Source organism: Rissa tridactyla, chromosome 16 (assembly GCF_028500815.1).
Source record: "Rissa tridactyla isolate bRisTri1 chromosome 16, bRisTri1.patW.cur.20221130, whole genome shotgun sequence".
NCBI lineage: Eukaryota > Metazoa > Chordata > Aves > Charadriiformes > Laridae > Rissa > Rissa tridactyla.
Genome location: NC_071481.1, coordinates 3,359,128 through 3,381,930, shown reverse-complemented (window position 1 = coordinate 3,381,930; position 22,803 = coordinate 3,359,128). Strand labels below are relative to the sequence as shown.

At 42.5% G+C, this 22,803-nt stretch overlaps 4 protein-coding genes and 1 long non-coding RNA gene across 5 annotated transcripts in view; 4 read left to right on the top strand and 1 right to left on the bottom strand.

Moving 5' to 3' along the window:
- LOC128918422 (uncharacterized) overlaps positions 1-20,938 on the bottom strand; it is a 55,537-nt gene extending 34,599 nt beyond the window's left edge. The window contains exon 1 of the long non-coding RNA XR_008469542.1: positions 20,809-20,938. This is a non-coding gene — a long non-coding RNA (uncharacterized LOC128918422). The remainder of the gene's footprint in view (positions 1-20,808) is intronic.
- LOC128918412 (arylacetamide deacetylase-like 4) lies at positions 1,435-6,246 on the top strand. Its single transcript, XM_054222598.1, has 4 exons — positions 1,435-1,611; positions 3,944-4,160; positions 4,544-4,607; positions 5,245-6,246. Exons 1-4 carry the CDS (start codon positions 1,435-1,437, stop codon positions 6,017-6,019), a joined length of 1,233 nt encoding a protein of 410 aa, XP_054078573.1. The 3' UTR covers positions 6,020-6,246.
- Positions 7,186-10,462, top strand: LOC128918416 (arylacetamide deacetylase-like 4). Its single transcript, XM_054222602.1, has 4 exons — positions 7,186-7,362; positions 8,231-8,447; positions 8,777-8,840; positions 9,688-10,462. Exons 1-4 carry the CDS (start codon positions 7,186-7,188, stop codon positions 10,460-10,462), a joined length of 1,233 nt encoding a protein of 410 aa, XP_054078577.1.
- On the top strand, positions 11,941-16,166 carry LOC128918414 (arylacetamide deacetylase-like 4). Its single transcript, XM_054222600.1, has 4 exons — positions 11,941-12,108; positions 14,059-14,275; positions 14,458-14,521; positions 15,217-16,166. The coding sequence occupies exons 1-4, from the start codon at positions 11,941-11,943 to the stop codon at positions 15,989-15,991; spliced, it is 1,224 nt and encodes a 407-aa protein (XP_054078575.1). The 3' UTR covers positions 15,992-16,166.
- Positions 16,694-19,842, top strand: CFAP107 (cilia and flagella associated protein 107). Its single transcript, XM_054222605.1, has 4 exons — positions 16,694-16,792; positions 17,808-17,921; positions 18,784-18,961; positions 19,589-19,842. Exons 1-4 carry the CDS (start codon positions 16,694-16,696, stop codon positions 19,840-19,842), a joined length of 645 nt encoding a protein of 214 aa, XP_054078580.1.
- Positions 20,939-22,803: the final 1,865 nt, after the last annotated feature.

Here is a 22,803-nt window from a genome sequence, read left to right as displayed (position 1 = left end):
ACCTTATGTTATCATATGACTGTAATGCTGGGACAATTTTGTGATGCTTTCAACAACAAAAAAATAAAAACCAGAACTTCAAATATTTCTGTTGCAAGAGCAAGTTACGTTTGCAAAACACATACTGATAAACCTAACTGAACACCTCATGGTGAAAGGAACAATGCAACACTGGCAGACAGAGACCACAATCTTGCTAATTGTCAAATCTGTGCTGTGCACAGTGATTAATTTACCAGACAACTGGACTATCTAAGGCTATCACATACGATCGCATAACTGTGGAAACACAATATAAACTGAAAGGCCAGGAACATGACTGGGAGGGCTATTTTTGAATTATTTTTTTTTAAATCTGGACTTTTGTTGTTTTTAAACAAAATATATCCTTCTACTTCAGAATATTTTACAATGACCATCTGCCCTACTAAAAACACTCAACTTCTCACTGGAAAAAAATAAGAAATTTCATTTTTTACAAAGTTTTCTAACTAAAATTACAGGGTACTTTCCCTCCATCACTTACAACTTAAGAAAAACACCAAACAAAATTTTAACATGGCTGCTTAATGAAGTTAGATTTTTACATCTTTCATTTCCCTGGTAATTTGCAATTTCAACAATGTTCTGACATCCTAATTGTTTGAAGAGTTGCAGACTCAGATTCACAATTAATATCTCGAGCATCATTTAAACTACAGCATCTCTACATTAGCACAATCCCATTCCACAGCAAGAACAAGATAAAGCAGTTTGATTCGAAACTCTTTAACTGCTGATTACCTTAAGACACTTAATGCTGTACCTGCTGCACACCAAGAGTTACTGAAGTTTACCTGATACAAGGTAACCTGATCATGAATCTAAACTCAGCCTCCTGTGTTGGTTTTTAACCGTGTTCTTAGAAGAAAACACAAATACTAAAAAAACCCCAAGATTGAGATAATGACATAATTTTACAGGTGCACCTTTCCAAAAAACTATTGGTGACAATTCCTTTGGCCCTTCAGAGTGACAATCCTCTTATGCAGGCTCCTTTCTTCTCAGTAGTGTTTTATAGTGTCACAAACTCAAAGCACGCAAATGTCCTGCGTCCATTTTCCACCTCTAATTGATTTAATATTAATGCAGTTTATTCATAACACTCTTCTCCCAGCTAAGGTCCGGTTTCCTGCAAAAATTCTGAAATGATGCTGGTGTAGACCTTTCAATGAATTCAGGACTTCGACCAACTTATCCTTTGTGAAATAAAGGAAGCAGGAGGAGGGGGGGAGGGGAGAGGGAAAGATACCTACTAATGTATTTGTAAAAGGAAGGAGAAGGGTTTTTTACTAGAGCAACCTTATGAGGAACAAAGAATCAGGAAGTAACAAGACAAACATATCTGGGAAAGTCAAATCAAAGACATTTCAGACCACTTTGCTGCTCAACAAAATGGCAGTTGCTTACACACTGCTGGTGTTATTCTTAGCAGTTTTTGTTGCCGGATTTATACTGTTGGTCATGGGGGCAATTAATTTTGATTTCTCCCACTCAGAAATTCCTCCCGGAGTGAATCAGCCTGTAAAGCTGCGAATCATTCATATCATTTTAATAAGCACAGCTGTGGTGGTAAGTAAACCTGGGGCGATTAGTGGGGGAAGAACGGTGAACCTGTAGATTTTAAACTTAATGCGAGAACCCTGCGTGGAACTAATTCTCGTAGAGGAGAGCAGGGCATAGCTATCATGCTGCATGTTGTTTTTAGAAGCTCAGTTTTGCTAAAGAAACCTTTACCAGATTTTTTACACTACACTGCGTTATTAGAGTCCTGCCTAGCTCTTATGTTAGGCAGCATGGAATACTGCCTAACACAAGCATTTGAAAGTCTGACTGTGCTTCTACAATGAATTGTGCTAACCTAGCAATAATTTGATTAAGAATGCTAATACATGTTGGATCATTTATATTTCCACTCTAGATTCAGATCACATCAGATGTCTTTGGGCCATACTTTCAAGCTTTTCTTGGACTTAGGGACGAGGAGTTATGTATTTATTTTGAAGATAAAATTAGAAAGTGAACATTTCAGAATTGGGTTTGGGAAGGGGGAGTTTTTGTCACACAAGTGACAAAATTAGGTAATGTTGCCCAAGATGAGCTGAAGGAATTCCATCTCCCCTGAACACATATTTATAGCTCCTGCAGCAACTAAGGAGGCTTGTCTGATAGGAATGAGGGGTTCTGGCCAGCCCAGCTTCTCCAGGTGAATTGGCCTGTAAAAGAGTGGGAAGGTAACCAGTCCACAGGAGTTGAAGCTCTTACCAGCACTCAACTCTGATTATGGTGATCTCTGCTGACAAAGGATCTCACTGAAGCAGGAGTATTTCCATGTGATGACAGATGTACAGATGCTGTGATGATGGAAGGTGTTAGAAATACATGCGATAGCATAAGTTGTGCATATATTTAATAAATTACTTGAACACCTTCAAGAGGGACAAACTATTTAAATGAAAAAAAGAATTTCTCTGTCGGAAATATTCTAGATTATAGTGGACCATAGTAAAGAATTCTAGACATATATTCTCATGCTTTGGCTGCACACAAGTTGTAATTAGAAAGAGATTACTTCACTTACACAGCTGGAAAAGCCAGTTGGCTTTTTATCATCTATACACTGCTCATTAGTACCATAAACCAGAATTTGTATGCTGCAATCTAAACAATACAGGTCAAAAGAAACCAAATAATTGACTGTAAAGGTGAGAACATTCTTTGTAGTTGTTCCATTTCTGCTTAGAAAATAGCAAATACAAAAGAATAAATAATTTTATCATGTTTGTATACACTCAGAGACACTAAGACTAGTTCTATAACAAATTAAAATCAGTATGTTGCACAATGTGTTAGTTTCTTCACCCTCAAAATCAGGCATGGAGAATATTACTTTCCTGTGAGGGTGGTGAGCCCCTGGCCCAGGTTGCCCAGAGCAGCTATGGCTGCCCCATCCCTGGAAGGGTTCAAGGCCAGGTTGGATGGGGCTTGGAGCAACCTGGGCTAGTGGGAGGCGCTCCTGCGCAGGGCAGGGGGCGGCACTGGATGGTCTTCAAGGTCCCTTCCAACCCAAACCATTCTAGGATTCTAAATAGCTGGAGTCACTGATGAAAAGGTCATTCACAGGTACATATACTGAGAGTCATAACACTGTACTGACAATCCATACAAATGTGGGAGTCTAATGAGAAATATTCATAACGAAATAGTCAATATTAAAAGCTTGATCCAAATCTTTGTAAGGAATGAAGTACTGGTTAGCCCCTTTTTTTATTATTATTTTTGCAAAGTTACGCTGGACCAGTAGCTCTTATTTGTATTCTTTTCATCTTCTGGTGCCTGGCACAAATATCACTCCAGCATACAAAAGAGCAGAAGTTTAGGCCTACTAAATATCTCGGGTCTTCTTGCTAGTGCATTCATTGCAAACATTAGTGAAGATTTCTGAGATGAATCAAAAAGCCATTATCAAATATATTCTCAACTTAGTCAACTCTACTTTGGGCAAGTGTCCATATAACGAAAATCAGCACCAGAACTATCATCTTTCGCTATGTTTTCTCATCTTCTCAGGGGCAAGAACAGAAAAACCAGTAAACACCAAACTCATTTTCAATGTTAGGTAAAGGACTTACTGAGAAAGCAAAGGGATATATTTCACCAGTCTTTGTTAATGCTGCATTGGTTTGGGATTATGTTCTTTGTGAACACTGCTGTTCATGTGACCTCTCATGGTGCTACAATTATTTGTTCAGTTGTACTATACCTGTACAACTACTCAAACATTTTATGATTGCCCTAAAGTACACGAGTTAGATATCGTGAGTATACTGTCCATGCAGTTTCTTTACTCTGGAAAATACAAAATCTCTTGAGTGAACTCCCTACTCTCTTTGCCTTTGAACAGGGAAAGATTTTGGAAAATATTGGCATCTGCAGTGGGGTTAGCTTTGTCCGGTACATGCAAGGTAGAAAGACTCTAGGAGTGGACCCGAAGCTCTTCATCAAGGACCTGTGGTTTGAGAAAGTGCCTGTAAGGATTTATCAGCCTAAGGTTCCATCTGCCACCCAAAGGAGAGGAGTTATGTTTTTCCATGGAGGAGGATGGGTATTTGGAAGTCTTGGTAAGATATCTAACAGAAAAAAAATACTGTAATTTAGTTAAATAAATGGGAAAATTGATTGGTGCTTGACCTGTAGCAGTTACGAAGTTCGAGTATAACCACAGATGCACTCTCCTAAGTCTTGCTGTCAAAATGAAGCATCTGCTGTGCATTATGTGCATTTTTCTTAAAGACAAGAACAATGAGATATGAGGGGAAAAATACAGTAAGCAAATACTGAAATAGGAAAATGAGAGGGTACAAAAGATCTGAGGAGCTATGTACGAAGGGGCAGGGGAAAGTAGAGTATTTTCTTCTTGCAATTCTTTGACTTATGCAACAGACAACACTAGTACTCCGGAAAACAAAACAAACCCAAACCCCACCAAATCTGTTTCTTTCAGAGACCCATGAAAAGCTATGTCGCTTTATTGCCAGCGAAAGTGAATCTGTGGTTGTATCTGTTGGGTGAGTCTTTCCTCATGCTGTTTTTCAGAGATTATTCCTTATAGTGTAAACATCACCTTATAGCTTCCCTGATCATAGCAACAATGATTCTCAGAGAACTGGATCTGTGGGACTTGTCAATCAATGTTTTCCAATTCTAAACTGAAAATTGATAGTAAACAGATGGTAAGCCATATATCCTACTTAATCCTTATTCAAGGAAACCCTGCTTGATGTTTACAGAAGCACTACATGCATGACAAACTAGTATCATCATCAATATACTTACATTATAATTTGGATTATGAGTATATATTTGCACTCTAACAAAGACACAAACCAAAAGTGTTATCATTTGTATCTGACACATGGAAAACCAAAGCATAAACTGACTAAATGGCTGTCAATAAAACCTGGACATAGTTGGCAGCTATCACTCCTGTTGTTCAAGTCCTGAGAAATGCCCTAAACAGATGATATCTTGACAAGTTAATCTAAACAACTTAACCTAACTGCAGTATATTTATGATCACCTGTGGAGAAATGGAAAATTCTGAGGTAATCAAGGTATTGCTGGTTGCAGGAACCAGTATTTTCAGCAATACGTTTAAAACTAATGTTTCCTTCTCGTACATTTGTTGTCTTTTCTGTATACTAGGTATCGTTTAGCTCCTGAACACAAATACCCTGCTGCGTATGAAGACTGCCTTCACGCTACCATACACTTCATGAACAACATAGAGCACTATGGCGTGGATCCTGCCAATGTAATTGTCTGCGGGGACAGTGCTGGGGGCAATCTAGCAGCTGCTGTTAGCCAGACCCTTGCAGGTAGATCAGACCTCCCCAAACTACGTGCTCAGATCTTGATCTACCCAGGCCTTCAGGCTCTGGACTTCAATTTACCATCCTATCAGCAGAATCGGGGAGTCCCTCTCTTATTCCGAGAACATGCCGCTTTCTATTTGTTACAGTACCTAAATGGGGATGCATCATATCTGGAAGAGGTCTTGGAGGGTTCCCATATTCCTATAGATATTAAATTAAATTATAGGAAGTGGGTGAGTCCAGATAACATCCCTGAAAAATTTAAGGTCAGAGGCTACAAACCACATGTGTTACTTGACTGTACAACCGAAGTTTATGAGACAGTGAAAAGACTCTGTGAGCCCAACCTGTGTCCACTGTTAGCTGAGGATGCTATTGTTCAGCAACTGCCCGAGTCTTTCATCTTAACGTGCGAGTATGATGTGCTAAGGGATGACGGCTTGCTTTACAAGAAGAGATTGGAGGACAACGGTGTTCGAGTGACCTGGTACCACCTCGAGGATGGATTCCATGGAGTCATAAATTCATTTAATAGTGATTGGTTGTCATTTTCATCTGGAAAAAGGGGCCTTGACAATATTGTGAACTTTCTAAAAAGCTTATAGAATCAATTATCTTTCCTTCTGTATGTACTGCCAATTTTCTGTAGTCTTTTATGCTTCTAAATTCCATAGAAGAGGTTTAGATAGGACAACTTGCTAATGAGCAATTATGCCAGTGTGCCCACTGAAAAAGATATTTCAAGAATGCTATGAAAGTTTCTTTTAGCGCTGTTTGAAGTATTCCATGAGCAGTCTGCCTATTTTAATGATCTATTTGGACTAGACACTTGCTACTCACAATAAATATTAAAGATGCAGTAAAATTTTAAATCATCATCTGGTCTGACCCCTTTTATTCAATTATGATCTTGGTTTCATTCTTCCTAGAATGCTAAGTGTGTTTTGGCAAAAGACAGGGAGGTTGGTACTACAATACTGTAACACAGTGCCTGTGCTATATGCTACTTGTAGCATATGAAGCTAAGATTCCCAGTCACCGACTTGCAGAAAATTTCTATGGGTTAGGTAACTAGTATTTTAGACTTAAAAAAATAAAGTGAAAACAGCAACTGTCCCCAGCGGAGATACTCTATTAAAGAGCTTTGTTTAAATTACAAGGGAGGAAACGCTTTAAGTGTTTTACTATGTTTATCAAACATACGAGTACACTGAAAAACTTGTTCCTGTGCTTAAATACTCTAATAATAAGATTGATGCATTTACTTTTGTAGAGCACACATTAGTTAGCTTTTTTTTTCCTCTCACTTTATGTTTTCTTTTCTAAATGTCCTTGTTAAAACTATATATTCCAAACTACTTAAAGAATGTCCGCAATACGGGAAGCAATATGTTGCGGCTGCAGATCAGAAGCAAGAGACAATTTAGCCTCCACATTAGTTGGATCTTTTTGTTAATAGCAACCCGTCATAAACTAGAACTTCGTTCAGTACTTAACTGCTATCTCTTAAGAGTCATTCATATCATCTGCAATCCAAGAATACCAGGCCCTTTATCAATCCCATAATTAAGATGAAGCTAAACAGGAAATTAAACACATTCTGATCTGACTCTTCTCCAGGGTGATGCTTGCTGGCACCTTGCACAATGTTTACAAGACTTTAAAGTGTAGGGCACCTGAGAGATCTGTTGTATCTTGAACGGCTCTGTGGTTGCCTGAGAAAGCTCAATCAAAGATAGGCGTAAAGACATCTCACCTTTGGTTAAGTGAAATGGCATTTTTTTATATATTGACAGTGATACTGCTGGTGATTTTTACTGCTTCATTCATACTAGCAATTATGGGAACAATTCAATCTGAGTACTCCAATGTCAGTATCCCTCCTGGAGTGAATCAACCTGGAAAGCTTCGACTTGTCCTTGCTTTCGTGATTAGCACATCTGCTATGGTGAGTTACTCTGCCATGATTTCTGCCAAAATTGTGCCTCAGGTGTCATTTCTGTAAGGCTGTACATCTAAATACCAGAATCCTGCTGGCTGCATTAAGACTTAAATGAAGGCTTTCCTTTTTGGGGGGCTGTCTTTAGAGGTCAATTTTTGTAAAAGTGTTTCTGTTAGACGTCAGATAGTTTCAGTCAGGTTTTCCCTATTACATAGGGATGAAACCAACCATAAGAGTCCAAGCTTTATCAGCTAAGCTTCCCTAATTAAGTTTAAATTAATTATTTATGAAAAGTGAGATTGCTTTGATTTCCATTTTAGCTAAGCACAGATGATGTTTTTAGGCCATTTTTGGGGCTTTCCAGTAACACAGATGGAAGGCCGGGCACTTCTTAATCAGATAAAACCCAAGCCTCATGGGAAGCCTTAGTGGAACGACGGGGAAGCCGGTATGAAACCAAAGGACACCTTTTTTTTCTCCCCTAAGACATTTTGTCTGACAGATCGTGAGTTGAACGCATGGGCCTACCTGCTCAGGCGCACGGTGCCAAAGCAACCCCCCTCGCCCAGGCGCGTAGCCTCACAGGGGACTGCCACGGCTCCATCTTCTCCCGGGCCAGCTTTCTGGTGAGGACCAAACTGGAGCGGCCGCTAAAAGCGAGGGTAGAGGCCAGCGGCTCCGGAGCAGGCTGAACCCCGCCAACACGAAGCCCGAGTGCCCCGTCAGGCCTCGCAGCGGCCGGCGGGCGGCAGGCAGAGGGTCTCCCTCACGGCAACCTGCCCGGCGTGGCGTGAGGCGGAGGCCCGCGGTTGCTGCCTGCCCCCGGGGCGGCCGCCCTGCGCTCAGCCGGGCTCTCCTCCCTCTCTCCCAACAGGGGAAGATTTTGGAAAAGATGGGGGTGTGCAGCAAGATCGCCTTCACCCGCTATGTGCGCTCCGGGAGGAGGCTGGGGCCGGACCCGCGGCTCTGGCAGGAGGACGCGCGGTTCGGCCGGGTGCCGGTGAGGCTGTACCGGCCCCGCGCGCCATCTGCCGGCCTGCGGGCAGGCGCCATCTTCTTCCACGGCGGCGGCTGGCTGTACTGCAGCATCGGTAGGGCGGGACGGGTCCTTCCTCCCTCCGCAGCGCGGCTTAGCGCTGCCGCTGTTATCTCTTGGAGGCGGGGGAATAATTCTGCCCCGAAACCTGGCATAAAGTCTGAAATCTGTCTGAGTTTCCCCGTCATCTTCGGCCAGCCGGCGGGGAAGCCCTGCCTGGAGGGGAGGCGGCGAGGCTGAGGGGAAGAGGGACAAGGGGAGGGGAGGCGGCGTGTGAGGGCCGGGAAGGGCACGGCCGGGGCGGGAAACGGGGGCTGCCGCCTTCCTTGGCTTTTTTATCTGGAAACCGAGCAGACAGCTGACAACCCCCCAATTTTTTTTCAGATTCCCATGAAAAGATCTGCCGTTACATTGCCAGTGAAAGCGACGCGGTGGTTGTGTCTGTTGGGTGAGTTATGTCAGTATTTACCCTATGGAAGTCTTTTTCCTTCTTTTCACTTCTCAGCACCACGGTGTTGCACGCCTTAAGGGAACACTCCTCTCAGTAAACCATTTCCCCCGGGTCCCAGACGGTCAGGCAGAATTTCAAGGGGACTATTTTCATTTCTCCCCCTGCTAATGCAGGGAGAGTACGAAGAGACCCCAAAGTAACGCTCGTGTATCTCACAACACACAGCTACGCTGGCACCACACAAAAAGAAGGGATGTTTTACAGAAGAGTTTTCTTCCGTGTTGAGAACAGAGTAATAAACAAACAAACTTGGAAGGTGGTGATTCAGTGATCTGTTTGATTAGACGTGATCACCCTGTAAACTTCAAGGAGTTTTTTAACAGTAAGAATCAAATGCTAATATATTTTAATACTACTAATAAAACAAATAACGCTGTCCCAGTTATTTACAAAGAATAATAAAAGAATTCTCAAGAGAAAATATCCTAAGTAAAGGTGAGACTGATCAAACTCAGGTGAGACAGATTAAATTGCTTCATCCACAAGCCAGGTGCAGTCTAGACCAGAAGAGTAAAATGAACTTGTACCACTCAAGTTCTGATCAGTGCTGTTCTCAGAAGAACATCCCAACTATGCTACATCCTTGCAACTTCATCCTACTGGCTATCATTTCTCTGTGATAACTTGCTGGACAAATACCTCTCTAGAAGATAACAACACCAGGTTTTTTGCTGAAGGAAAATACTCCAAACAACACAGGGAAAGCCAAGGTGCTATAGGAAATTTGTATTTACAGTTACGACATTTCCTTCTCCTACTTTTGTTGTCTCTTTGTGTGTACTAGGTATCGTTTAGCTCCTGAACACAAATACCCTGCTGCGTATGAAGACTGCCTTCACGCTACCATACACTTCATGAACAACATAGAGCACTATGGCGTGGATCCTGCCAATGTAATTGTCTGCGGGGACAGTGCTGGGGGCAATCTAGCAGCTGCTGTTAGCCAGACCCTTGCAGGTAGATCAGACCTCCCCAAACTACGTGCTCAGATCTTGATCTACCCAGGCCTTCAGGCTCTGGACTTCAATTTACCATCCTATCAGCAGAATCGGGGAGTCCCTCTCTTATTCCGAGAGCGTGCCGCTTTCTTTGCTTTGCAGTACCTAAATGGGGATGCACTGCATATGCAAGAGGTCTTGGAGGGCTCTCATATTCCTCCAGATATGAGGCTGAAGTACAGGAAGTGGGTGAGTCCAGATAACATCCCCGAAAAATTCAAGGTCAGAGGCTACAAACCACACAAGCTCTATGAATTCAAGGCTGAAGTTTTTGAGAAACTTAAAAAATTCTGTGAGCCCAACCTGTGTCCGCTGTTGGCTGAAGACGCTATTGTTCACCAGCTGCCTGAGTCTTTCATCTTAACGTGCGAGTATGATGTGCTAAGGGATGACGGCTTGCTTTACAAGAAGAGATTGGAGGACAACGGTGTTCGAGTGACCTGGTACCACCTCGAGGATGGATTCCATGGAGTCATAACCTTATTTGATTATTGCGGTTTCTCATTTCCAGCTGGGAAAAGGGGATTGGACAGCGTTGTTAAATTCATAAAAGGCCTGTAGAAACAACTTTCTCTCTTTATGCTTCTGCCACTAATGTCTCTGTTTAGGTTCCCAAACCTCAGTTAGTACTTGTCAGAAAAATGTGATATCCTTTGATATGTAAAATACCAATTTTGATATTTGTGAACTTCAAATACTGTCTGAACACTGGTCTTTGTCCTCGTGAGACTATTGACAGTTCAGCCTTTACAGTTTTAATATTTTCCACATGCTGTGTTTCAGTCACTTTTCTTTCAAATCAGCATCTGATTGATGCCTTGTATTTAATTACCAGCTGATTTATTTCTATGTAAATAATGTCTGTGGAATGATTTGGATCAAATAATTCCTGTGAATTACAGTAATGATTTTTGTGGTGTCCATTTGATAAGCTCAGAAGCATGACTTTATTTTATTTAGCTAAAAACCTACAAGTTAGGTACAAAGTGAGCTGAAGGGAAGGGTCAGAGGAACCACATCTGCAAGAGTGGCAGTTCGAGGCCAGAGTTAACTGGGGACACCTTGCTGGAGGCAAGTAAGGGCTGCCCTGATTTTGAAATACCCATAGCTCTACGAACTCCTACTTAATTTTGGGGTGTCTCCATTTTGCCCGCTGAAGCTCAGGGCAAGGGATACTGGTTGAGAGGGAACACTTAGGTCAGGTTTTAGGCTCAGTGAACTGGGTTCTTGATCTGTGTATACTGGAAGGTTTAGCTTAAAGAGAGAGAAAATATGAACCAAAATGTCTTCATGTTCTTTAAGAGAGTAGTTTCCTAGTATTTTTTTTCAGAATTTGTGGTGTGATGCTTCTCCATGTTTTGAGTTTTCTTTACAGGACAAAGCAGTATTATTTCTGTGATGTGATGCTTCATTTTAAACTGCTGATGAAAGCAAGGAAAACCAGTAGTAAGCATACTCAAAATAGTAAGACTGAGGAAATTAAAATCCTAAGAAAAAATAAAATCAAATCTCAAGGCTGAGGAAATCAGAAATTTTTATAAAAACAAACGCTGCCTTCCGTTTAGATGTCACAGAGCAAGGGCAGCCCTTCCTTTAGCCTCCTGCAGGCTGCCCTTAGACAAAAAATCCCTAAATTTCAGGGCAAACGACACGCTCCCGGTGACGCGAAGCGGAACCCGCCGGGCAGGCAGGTGCCCCGCACCCACCCCTCCCCGGTCCCCCCGGGCGCTGCCCGTTTTCTGGCTCCGGGAAGCGGCAGCGCCAGCCCCGCAGCCCGAGCTCCTCCCGGCGGGACGCGGCTCCGCGCTGCCGCACGCCGGGGTCACGCTTCGCCTCCTTGAACCGAGATTACACCGGCCTCCCCCCCGGTGCCCGCTGGCCGCCCGCACCATGACCCCGCCGCCGGCTTTGCCGAGCTGTCACAAACGGCCCGTGACGCCGCCGGCCCGGGCCGCCGCGGCGGTGGCGCGGAGGGGGGCGGGCGGCCGCTACCGGGCCCCGCCGCGGGCCGGGGAGCCCCGGGGGGCGGCCGGCGGGCCATGGCGCTGCTGCCCGCCCTGCTGCTGCTGCTCCTGCCCCTGGCGGCGCTGGCGGTGGCGCTGGCCACGGTCCTCCTCGGCCTCCCCAGCTACGACATCCCGCCCGGGGTGAATCAGCCCGCCAAGCTGCGCCTGGTCCTGGCTGTCCTCCTCGGCACGGCGGCCCTGGTGAGTCGCCCATCGCTTCGGCGGGGAAGGGGGGGGGGGGGTCCACCCGGGCTACGGGGGTTTCGCGGGTCCGGACCCAACGGGGAGGGTGGGCAACCGCCGCCCCCACGCCGGTGGCACGAAACCCGGGGCGGCCCCGCCCCAGGGACTGCGCTGTGAAGGGGAAAAAGAAAAAAGCAGGATCCAGGATAAGGAGCCCCATGGCCCTGCCGCCCGCATGGGATGCTGGCGGCTGCACATCCCGGGGAGAGCGGCGGGGCTGCATCCGCAATCGCGACACTGCGCGTGTCTTGGGCAAAACCCGTTCCCCGGTCAGAAGCGGCACGCTAGGGCTCGTCAGCAGAGATTGCCAAACGGCGGTGCTGATTTAAGTCTCGAATTCAGAGCTGAGCTGGTGCTTTGCCTGATAACTGCCCTCAGCTTCAGGCGAAGTCACCTTGCACAAGGAAAACTACAGCCGTTCAACTGCTCCTGCCGCGGCTGACATTTATGGTACAAAATCCGGTTAGGGCTGCTTTACTTAATCCTTGGGCTCCCTTTTACAGCATTGCATAAACGGCATTAGAGGTCTCCTAAACTCTGCCTCTGTCACTTGCTGTATCTTGTAATTTTTTTAAATCTTCAGTCTTCTCCTTCACTCCCTTAGCCACGCCATCGCCTTTGCTATCCCACAGATCTTGTTTTCCTCCACAGTTTCTTACACCATTTACATCCTCTTCAAATCTACCGACCCAGCTACCCAGCTCTCCTGCGTCCCACCAGCAGGTGACAACAAGGGAATGGATAAAGACAGACTCTCATTGGGCGTTTAAAAGGGCGATCTTGTTTAGTAACTGACCTATAACAGCTTATTTGTTTGATTCTATTAATTAATTTGGTTCCCAACTTCTTGTTTGTTCACTTATTACATCAGGTTTATATTCTACCTTGCAAGATCGTTGCAAGAGCATTGGGAAAGGAAGCTCCATGATTTTGTGCAGTCAATCTGTTATGCAAATAAAAAGCAGTAACTAACTTGCACAGCACAACCCAGCACTCAAGATTTACAGATTCACTGAGTTTTATGGTCCAATTTATGAATATTAGTTTATGCAGTGAAGAACTATTGAACTTTTTATTGCTGTTTCTATATACGACATTTCATTGTTGTTATCAAGTACAAATGTAACAAGAATGAGCATAAAGGTGTGCAGGACAATACCGACAATTAAAATGTATACTCCAAGACTGCCAGTTTGGATGGCCTATATAAAAGTTATGGTGTGATATTAGAATGACAGTGGATTTGAGTAATGGAAGTAAATAATTTACAGTCTGTGGGGTGTGAGAGCTTGGGAAAATTGTTTTTCCCCAAAATCAGAGAGCTTTATTTTTATCAGACAACAGGGGTCAAACTGCTGTATGTGAAGCCCAGATTTTTCAGTCTGATTCTTTAGAGTCCAGTGATTACTCGTATGATAAAAGCAGAATTTCTCCTTTTTGGTGAATCTGATCAAGGCAAACTTAAAACAAATACTAACTCTATCCAGGGATCTCTCACTTTCTAAGGACTGGGCATTCCTATCAAGAAAACCAGCCGAGGAGTTACTTTTCCTCACTCTTTTCCACGGGTTTATTAAGGCAAAACCCAAGGACTAAACAACCCATTAGAATGAACTCTCCTGTCAGTACTTAGTACACAAGAAGGCATTTAGAGAGTGTTTGGGAGATGCCTGCATAGCCATTATCCTCCTCTATGAACAGTCCTCACGGTAGTTACTCTAAATTCTTGTGCTGTTATTATTATATCTTCTTATAGTGTATCCATATTTTACAACATTACCACTTTTTTTGTTTTGTTTCTTTAAAATTTCCTTCAAATACAGTTCAATGCAAGTATGGTGCAGAGCTTTTATACCTTGGCTAACTCAAGACTTTTAAAGAAGCCTTAATTTCTTTTACCTTTAACAGGGAAGGATTTTGGAGAAGACTGGACTTTGCAGTCAAATCACTTTTGGCCGATACGTGCGACAGGGACGGAAACTAGGGGTGGATCCAAAGCTCTTCATCCAGGATCGGCACTTTAACAAAGTACCTGTGAGGGTTTATCAGCCTAAAGCTACCTCTGGTGGACGAAGGAGAGGTATCCTCTTCTTTCATGGAGGAGGCTGGGTATTTGGAAGTCTTGGTAAGATATTTGCTGGAGGAACATTCTCATCTTTTAAATAAAATTGAAATAAGAGGAGGTTTCAGCATGTGATTTGGGAGGAAGTCTGAAGACAAATACATGCCTTTCTGGAATGAACATTCCCTAGCTGTCTCAAAGACTGGGGCATGAGCAAAGCACTAATGACAATATTTCTTTTCCAGATACCTATGAAAAAGTGTGCCGCTACCTATCCAGAGAAAGCGAATCAGTAGTTGTCTCAGTTCAGTAAGTGAACCCTACCCAGTTCTACTGTTTGGAGATTACTGTTGCTGTGGTGCCACAGCAGAGCTTCACTGGTGTTGGAGATGTTCTTTTCTGCAGAGAAATTTCTATAGAATTTAGTGAAGTCCATAAAGAAACAAATAGTGATAACGGAGGTTTCGCAGCTCTTAACTGTTCATGCCCTGATATACTCAGAAAAGACGCAAAGGGAAATATTTGGTGCACTAAGAAAATCTATAAAAGCCAATCAAAAACTTAGGTAAAAAAAGTTTTCCTTGTGCTGAACATATGAACATGTAATAAGATGCTCCAAACAACTATGATTTATAGAAAAAGAGGGAATAATCACACTGTATTACCCCCATTTTACACATAGGAAGCAGAGGCACAAAATTATTAAATTGCCTTGTCAAGACTACACAGGGAGTTTTGAACATGACTAAGAAATGTACAAAGCCTCGGTCAGACTCTTAATCAGAAGAGAGTCCTACTTTACTGAGTCCCTATGATTGAATACACAATTTAGAGCTTACCCACAATCACTACCTGAGAAACGCCAGCATAAGAGGTAATGAATATCCTGACCTAGAGGAAAAAGACCCCAAAATGATAGAGCTGGAAGACAGCATTGGATGCCACTTCCTGATTAATACTAGTGACACTTCCTTCTCTTACACTTGTCTCTTTGTGTGTACTAGGTATCGTTTAGCTCCTGAACACAAATACCCTGCTGCGTATGAAGACTGCCTTCACGCTACCATACACTTCATGAACAACATAGAGCACTATGGCGTGGATCCTGCCAATGTAATTGTCTGCGGGGACAGTGCTGGGGGCAATCTAGCAGCTGCTGTTAGCCAGACCCTTGCAGGTAGATCAGACCTCCCCAAACTACGTGCTCAGATCTTGATCTACCCAGGCCTTCAGGCTCTGGACTTCAATTTGCCATCTTATCATCAAAATCGAGGAGTCCCTCTCTTATTCCGAGAGCGTGCCGCTTTCTTTGCTTTGCAGTACCTAAATGGGGATGCACTGCATATGCAAGAGGTCTTGGAGGGCTCTCATATTCCTCCAGATATGAGGCTGAAGTACAGGAAGTGGGTGAGTCCAGATAACATCCCTGAAAAATTTAAGGTCAGAGGTGTGAAGCCACTTAGGCCCACTGATTTTATAGCTGAAGTTTATGAGACAGTGAAAAGATTCTGTGAGCCCAACCTGTGTCCGCTGTTGGCTGAAGACGCTATTGTTCACCAGCTGCCTGAGTCTTTCATCTTAACGTGCGAGTATGATGTGCTAAGGGATGACGGCTTGCTTTACAAGAAGAGATTGGAGGACAACGGTGTTCGAGTGACCTGGTACCACCTCGAGGATGGATTCCATGGAGTCATAAGCCTATATGATTATTGCGGTTTCTCATTTCCAGCTGGGAAAAGGGGATTGGACAGCGTTGTTAACTTCCTAAAAAGCTTATAGTAAACATCTTAGATTCCACGAGTCTTATCATGCCTCAACCTAGAAAAATATCTTTTTAGGATATTTAATATCAGGTGGTGGGTAGTTAATCAAGGGCAGCCATTAACAATGATAAACAAGGCTCATGAGAACCTCATTCCAGCTGTTAGTTGGAACATGGAATATGCAAACCTTATACAAGCTTGTACCATGCTGCAAGCCCTTATCTTTAGCTAAGTCAATAAAGAACAGCATTATTTTGAATGGACATTCTGGTTTGTCCCACTTTTTAAAAATAAAATGTGTCTGTCTGTGAAGAGAGACTGTGTGTCCTGCAGGGATGTGTGGTGTGTCGGTATGGAGGAATGTGTCACATATCACAACGCTCTGAGACACACTTTGTGCTCTGATTCTGAAGTCTATTAGAGTAAAAAACCCAGCTGACTTCAGTGGCTTAGGAGCCACTGCTTTGCTCAGCAGTAGATACGATGCAGCCTCGAATGTGGTTACTGGAACAACAGTCACCATGGGGACAGCAAAAACAAATGGTTCTATGGCCAAGCAGTTCCACACATCACCCACGTTTCTCAGCACACGGGCAGGCAGCAGTGGAGCCCCTTTCTGCCCTAGTTTTAGCAATGGGCTACTGAGTAATCTTTCACCCACCCAACTTGAAGGACAGTTCTAACAACCAGGGAGGGTAGTGCTGGCAGACAAAGAAATATGACTGCATCGCAAAGAGATGGACAGAACTGGTGGAAAATTGAACCCAAATACTCTACTAAAGTTCTCATTGGAAACTGGGTGGAAGAGAGGGAAAGGGTAAGATCAGGAGAGAAGTGTTGGAGCAGGAATAGAATGGGTCAGAACCAATGCTCCGGAGGTTGTACACTACTGCAGTCGTGAGCTGGAGTCCAGGCTCATCTCAGAAGAGTAATAAAAGGGAGAAGGATAAGCATCTTACTTGTCCTACATTAATTCATTTTCTTCATGATCTGCCATTCTTCTCTCCAAGCCAGGCCAGAAGCAATGCCTGAGCACGGGTTATTGTGTGGTTCACCCCAGACATAACATTAGCCAATTAAAGATGCTATAGCACTTTTTATGGAAATCACTTCAGACTGCTATACAACTTAATGCAACTATAGAACAATATCTACAACTTAATAATACATATCAACATTATACAAGAGAGGTTTCATTAACCCTTCCATAAGTTAATCCTTATTATTACTTGTATCAGACGATCTTTAATAATTTGGATATTGGTTTCATTTGCTTGTACGAACAAGAGCATCTTTGCTAGCAGAGCTGCTCGAGAGATTGCATGCCCTGCTTCAGCTGAGCAAAATTTTATTATTAAACATTTAACTTTGTCAAAACATGCCAGTTAGGTTCAATATTGGAGCTGTTTGGGCAAATCCTCCTGACTCTGCTAAAATTACTTTCATTAGATTTATTTTTTTTTTCTGGAGCAAAATGCTCGACTATGTTGCAGAGACTGTCCTGCTGCGGCAGAAGTAGGAACAACAAAAAAAAAAGATTAATTCATCCTTTTTAGATGCTAGTTCACATGGCAGGCAAAAGTATTTAACACCAAACCATGAATAATTTTTCAAGGGCTGTAAAGTATCATTTTTACACCAAGGAATCAATCCAGAATTTTAAAACGGCTGATTATACCAGCTGACACCACCCTCTGAGAAAAATTACATAGCACTGATTTCTTTCCAAATAAGTGCTTTGTAAATGTGTAGATGAAGAAAGCAGCAGTGGCACAGAGATTCTGTAACGAACAGATTGCCTTAACTGTACTGCGTGTTGTGTATCTCTCTAGTTTAGAAAAGGCACTGGGAAGCCCGGCAGCAGCATTTACAAAACGGACTTCATCTGCTTCCCAGATCACAAACCAGACAAAACACTGAGGAGAATCGTGATGGAAAAACACGAGGTAAGTAAAAGAAAGGGCTGTGCGTGCCAACATCCCAAACAGCAATGACCTTCGACTAATACTTAAATCATGTTTTATAGCCTTAAACAGCTATATGTGTAAAAGAACTCTATAGCTCCGTGGCCAGTTTACAGGATCCAGAGCTCCCTTGTACCTTCGACGGCTGTAGGATGCCTTTCAGAGGAAGACAAACGGCACCTATTTCTTGATACCCTCTGGTTGTTTCCCAGTCTCTGCCTCAGAGGGTGACCAAGGCACATGAAAAAAATCGGCACGTAACTACCAGCTAGGCCCAGGTATTGTGTCTTCAGGACATTCCCTGGGCTATAACATGGGTTTGCTGGTAAAAGAGGATTATTTTCATCAGCACGCCTCCGATCCATAGGAATGAACTGCACTTAAATGAGTCCCGGATCTTTCCCAACAATACTTTTCCCACAAGTACCATCTGCTAGAATGTCCCTTCCTCCAAGGTGCCGTTCCACCCCCAAATATTCTTATCATTCTCTCCTTTGTTTGGAAGGTGATGTATGTAAATCAAACAGTTAAGGAGCACAAGACAATCAGCTTTTCATTTGCAGCCTTCTTAAATGTATCTGCAAATCCATGATGCCGATGTTGAAATCAGACTAATCAGATCTCAGGACATACAGATGTAGTTGCTTAATTTAACTGGAAATTTACTTTACTTGGAATGCAAATGCCCTTATTTTCAGGGATTAAATTATAAGTAAAAGTAATGTAAGTACTGACAAAATCTTGTGCTATCTCTGGTAGTACAGCCTGACTCAAAAGCACGCTAAGGCGTCTGAATGCCATGTACAACGACAAATAGCATGGTTTCATGGGCATCTCGTTTCAGGGCCTGCCAATGCAGCACTTCTTCACCCATCATGAGGAACCGAGAAGCCAAAATTTAGTATCAGAGTATGACGATAAATACAATAGACATGGTTACAACCCTGTGCTGCCTCCCCTCCGCAGCTGGAATGGACGCAAGCTCGCCTGGATTCCTCAGAAATCAGATTTCCCCATTCTTGGTAGTTTTCGGCATTATTAATTCAAACAGACGAAGAGGGTGCAGTGGTCAATATACAGACTTAGAGCCAGGAACCTCCTTCTGTTTTAATTCTGAAAACGGATTTTGCTGTGACTTTTGGCTAGTTTTTTTACCCAGTCAGTACCTTATTTTTCTGATTGTTAAAGTGGAAATGTTATCCATACAACAATACTTAATCACCACAGGGAGCAGTGAAGGATAGTGTCAATGAACAGATTTCTTTCCCCTATGCAATAACGCAAGACACCAGCTAAAAACAAGGAGAGCTGTGAGATACAACTAGCAGAATTCCCGGAGCGCTAAATGTTTCTGAATTTAAGTGACATGTACAGCTCTGCTAACTTTTTTTAATAGCTACCAGAGCGACTATGAGAAATCAGGACTCCTTACATTTATACTGTTACTGCTGTCCTACTGGTATCGAACAGCGATTTTCCCTTCCAGCCAGAGGGTAGATATACATGCCCTGGGAACAAAAAAGATCTGTTTTGTCCTTAATCTGCTGTCAAAATAGTACAAATATTCCCTATGATAATAATGTAGTAAAAATGCCAGGACCAAAATTTTAATTCTATCATTTCTAACATTTAACCATTTCCTGTCACAGAACCACCCACCAACTATGGCCTTCTTGAGCACCTGATGAAAAAATGGCACGAGGAAGAAGCTGGAGTGATGAACAGTGTCTACACCATTTCCTACGAAATCCCCCTGATTTCTTCTTTTGTGACTTGTCAACTGAGACAACCAGCTAAAATTCATGAGCTCCCTTCTAACCAGGGACACCTTCTCCAAACCGTTAGTAGAATCCTGGGCTATGAAGGGGATCACAAATATCTGCAAGCCATTGGCAACTGGTGAGAGGCAGAAAAGCAGGGGACGCCTCTGTGTAAACTGCTTAGGGTGATCTTAAGTACTACTTAATATAGCTTGTTGCTCGTGTACGTAAGAGTGATCTGTTCCATGAAGAAGGAACGAGAATTAGGTTATATAGGCAGAGGGCAGTCTACTAGTTAGAACAAGTTGCTGGGTTACATTCTGACCTGCAGATGGCTGGGAATATTTCAGAAGATATATTAAAACACTGAAGCCAAAATTTTCATCTGTTGGTTTCCATTCAATGAACAGTTGGAGTAAGAAAAATAAAACAACAGAGCGGGACTGAACCCCAAAGGATATAAATCTCTTAATTTCTTTGTCTTTAGTTGTTTTTTTCATTTTTATACAGCTTGATATACACGTCTTTGAAGAAAGAGGAGAAAAACCCCTTGTGTTATTCCAAAATATGTCTGAAACACCCAAGAATAAAGTAAACATATGAAACGGCTGCCTATCTAAGGACAAGGTGAAGCAAGGTTTCTCCCAATGCAGTAAGCAAGCAGACCTTGATTGCCCTTGGCTTTACATACTGAATGGCACTTCAGGGTAGATAAGCTGCAAAGCGAATGAGATTAGCTGACCTTACATTGCCAAACACTAAACCTGGAAGAAATAGCTGTAGGTGGCCTTTATGCTGCAGAGCAGGCCACCCTGATACTTCACTCAGTTGAGAAAGCATATGAATGACCAACGTAAAAAAGCTGACATAAGTCCAAATTCTTATTGCACTGATGTAAAACTTCAGAATTTAATCACATTTGGTCCGAGGAGATGTTTGCCAGGTTCAGCTGCTATTGGTCTGAGGCTCAACAATAAGCTTGCAGCAAGTTAAAGGCTTAGATTAAATATATCTGGAATTAATTCAATGCATATTTATCTCTTAATCAATTTTGCTCAACATTAGCAATAATATAATTATTTTTAGGAACAAGATAAAATAAGATATACCTTATTCTTGGCATGGACAAGCCTCTGGCCATGGTCTGTACAGAGGTTTACCTCTGCACCATTTCAGTCACGGTGATTTAGGTTGGCTTTTTCAAGGTTGGATTTTCAACTGAAGGACACTGACGATTCAGGCGTGTGTGCAGAGCAACAGTGGCACCTATTGGCAAAGTGATTCCTCACCGACCTGTGTGTGAGGTCCGAAAACGTCTGCGGGAGAGGTACGCAGACCCACGGCTGGCTGCATGAACCAGAAAACAGCATTGTTAATGAAATCTTTGAGAGATGCGAGTGCTCTGATAATTAGATAAGCGTTAGATGGGTGGGTTTTTTTGGCTTCAAAGCCCCAGGGAGATCAAAGGCAATTAGAAAAAACTGAAAGCAAAACTGAAACACAGCCAGCTATTAGTGCAGTGTTATAAAAAACACATTCTTTTGAAAAAAAGTCTTTAAAAGAATCCATAAAGAAGGCATGCCTTACAGTGCAATGAATATTGGCGGATACAAAAATTCTTGTATCCACAAGGACGTCCATCCAAATTAATTTTATTGCCAATATGACAATAAAAAGTGTATTTTATTTTTTGTTACCCATGTGCTAATATTTTTAATGAAAATACCAATCAGGCATGCATCTTAATAGCACAACAAAGCCCACATAATATTTAGAATAGAGCTTAGAAGTTTATACAAAGGTAGTCTTCATTTCACACAACTCTATCAGTTTCCTTAAAAATCTGGTTATCAATCATTCATAATTATTAAATATGTATAGTAAATGAAACATCTATGGTTATTATCTACTGGGAATTACTGAGATGCACAAGTACTACCTATGAAATTTGTATGAAAGCATTAATTCCCAATCTGTAAACTGCCAGGGCAGGGCTCCCCAAGCACAGGTCTAATCTGCCCAAGTATTGAGCCGTTTACAAGTAAAATATACAACTCCGACACCCAAAGGATGCAAAGAAAGCATGCTAGCTAACCGGATGGAATGCATTTTGATAGAGAACTTAAACGGAAAAATTCTACAACTCTACAAGACGTGTCAGTTGTGATTAATAATACCCGGTAGCAAAATATCTGCTCTGAACTGTTTAGCGGATTAGCTGGTTTCACTTCAACAATACTAAAGACACATCACAGGTATCTACGTAGCTCTTGGTGGCTCAAGTCTCAAGCTGGACTCATGACACAAAGAGTCCAGGCTTCTCCAGCTCCTGATCTGAGTTCAGGGAAGGTGGAATCAAACACTGACCAGCCAGTAACAAAAATTGAATGAACGTATCTTTATCTCAAACACATTGCTCCAATATTCTACAAGACAAAATTTCAGACAGAATAGCACTGATAATCAAGCTTTTTTCCTCCTTTTCTTCCTACAAAATGTAGTTGACCTACATTATTCCAGACAGGATCCCTCAGAACCGTAAGGTCCAGCCATTGCTGAAAGCAATGCTGCAAACACATGGCTACACCAAGAATACCTCATTTATATTTTCTTGCTGACCACTTCAATTAGGTCAAAGTCCTAGGTTCTGATCCTGGGCATCTCTTTTTATTGCCAATATACACAATTTTTTTCCAAGTACCACGCTCATTTGGCAGAAGTGCACTGGAGTAGGAACGGCAGATAAAAATGAAGGCTGCCTTACGCCTCTAGTTTATAGACACTAATTCTTGCCGAGACAAACAATGCTGTTTAATCAGTTACAATATTCCTGTGCTAGAGATTCCTTTAATAATAAATACCCTTGTTATGTCTAACACAAGTACATTTCCCAACTCCCTCAAATATTCAGAAATTACAAGGACTTTTATTCAAGATAAAACCACTAAAACAGAGGTATTTTGCCTGTGCTTCAAGAACAGGTGAAAATGGCATCAATTAAGATGTTCACAGCTGCCACAGAGAAGAGATCAGAAAATCTGAAATTTCATCATAAAAAAATTTGCAGTAACTCAGAAATCCATTTACTAGCAAATAGAACACGC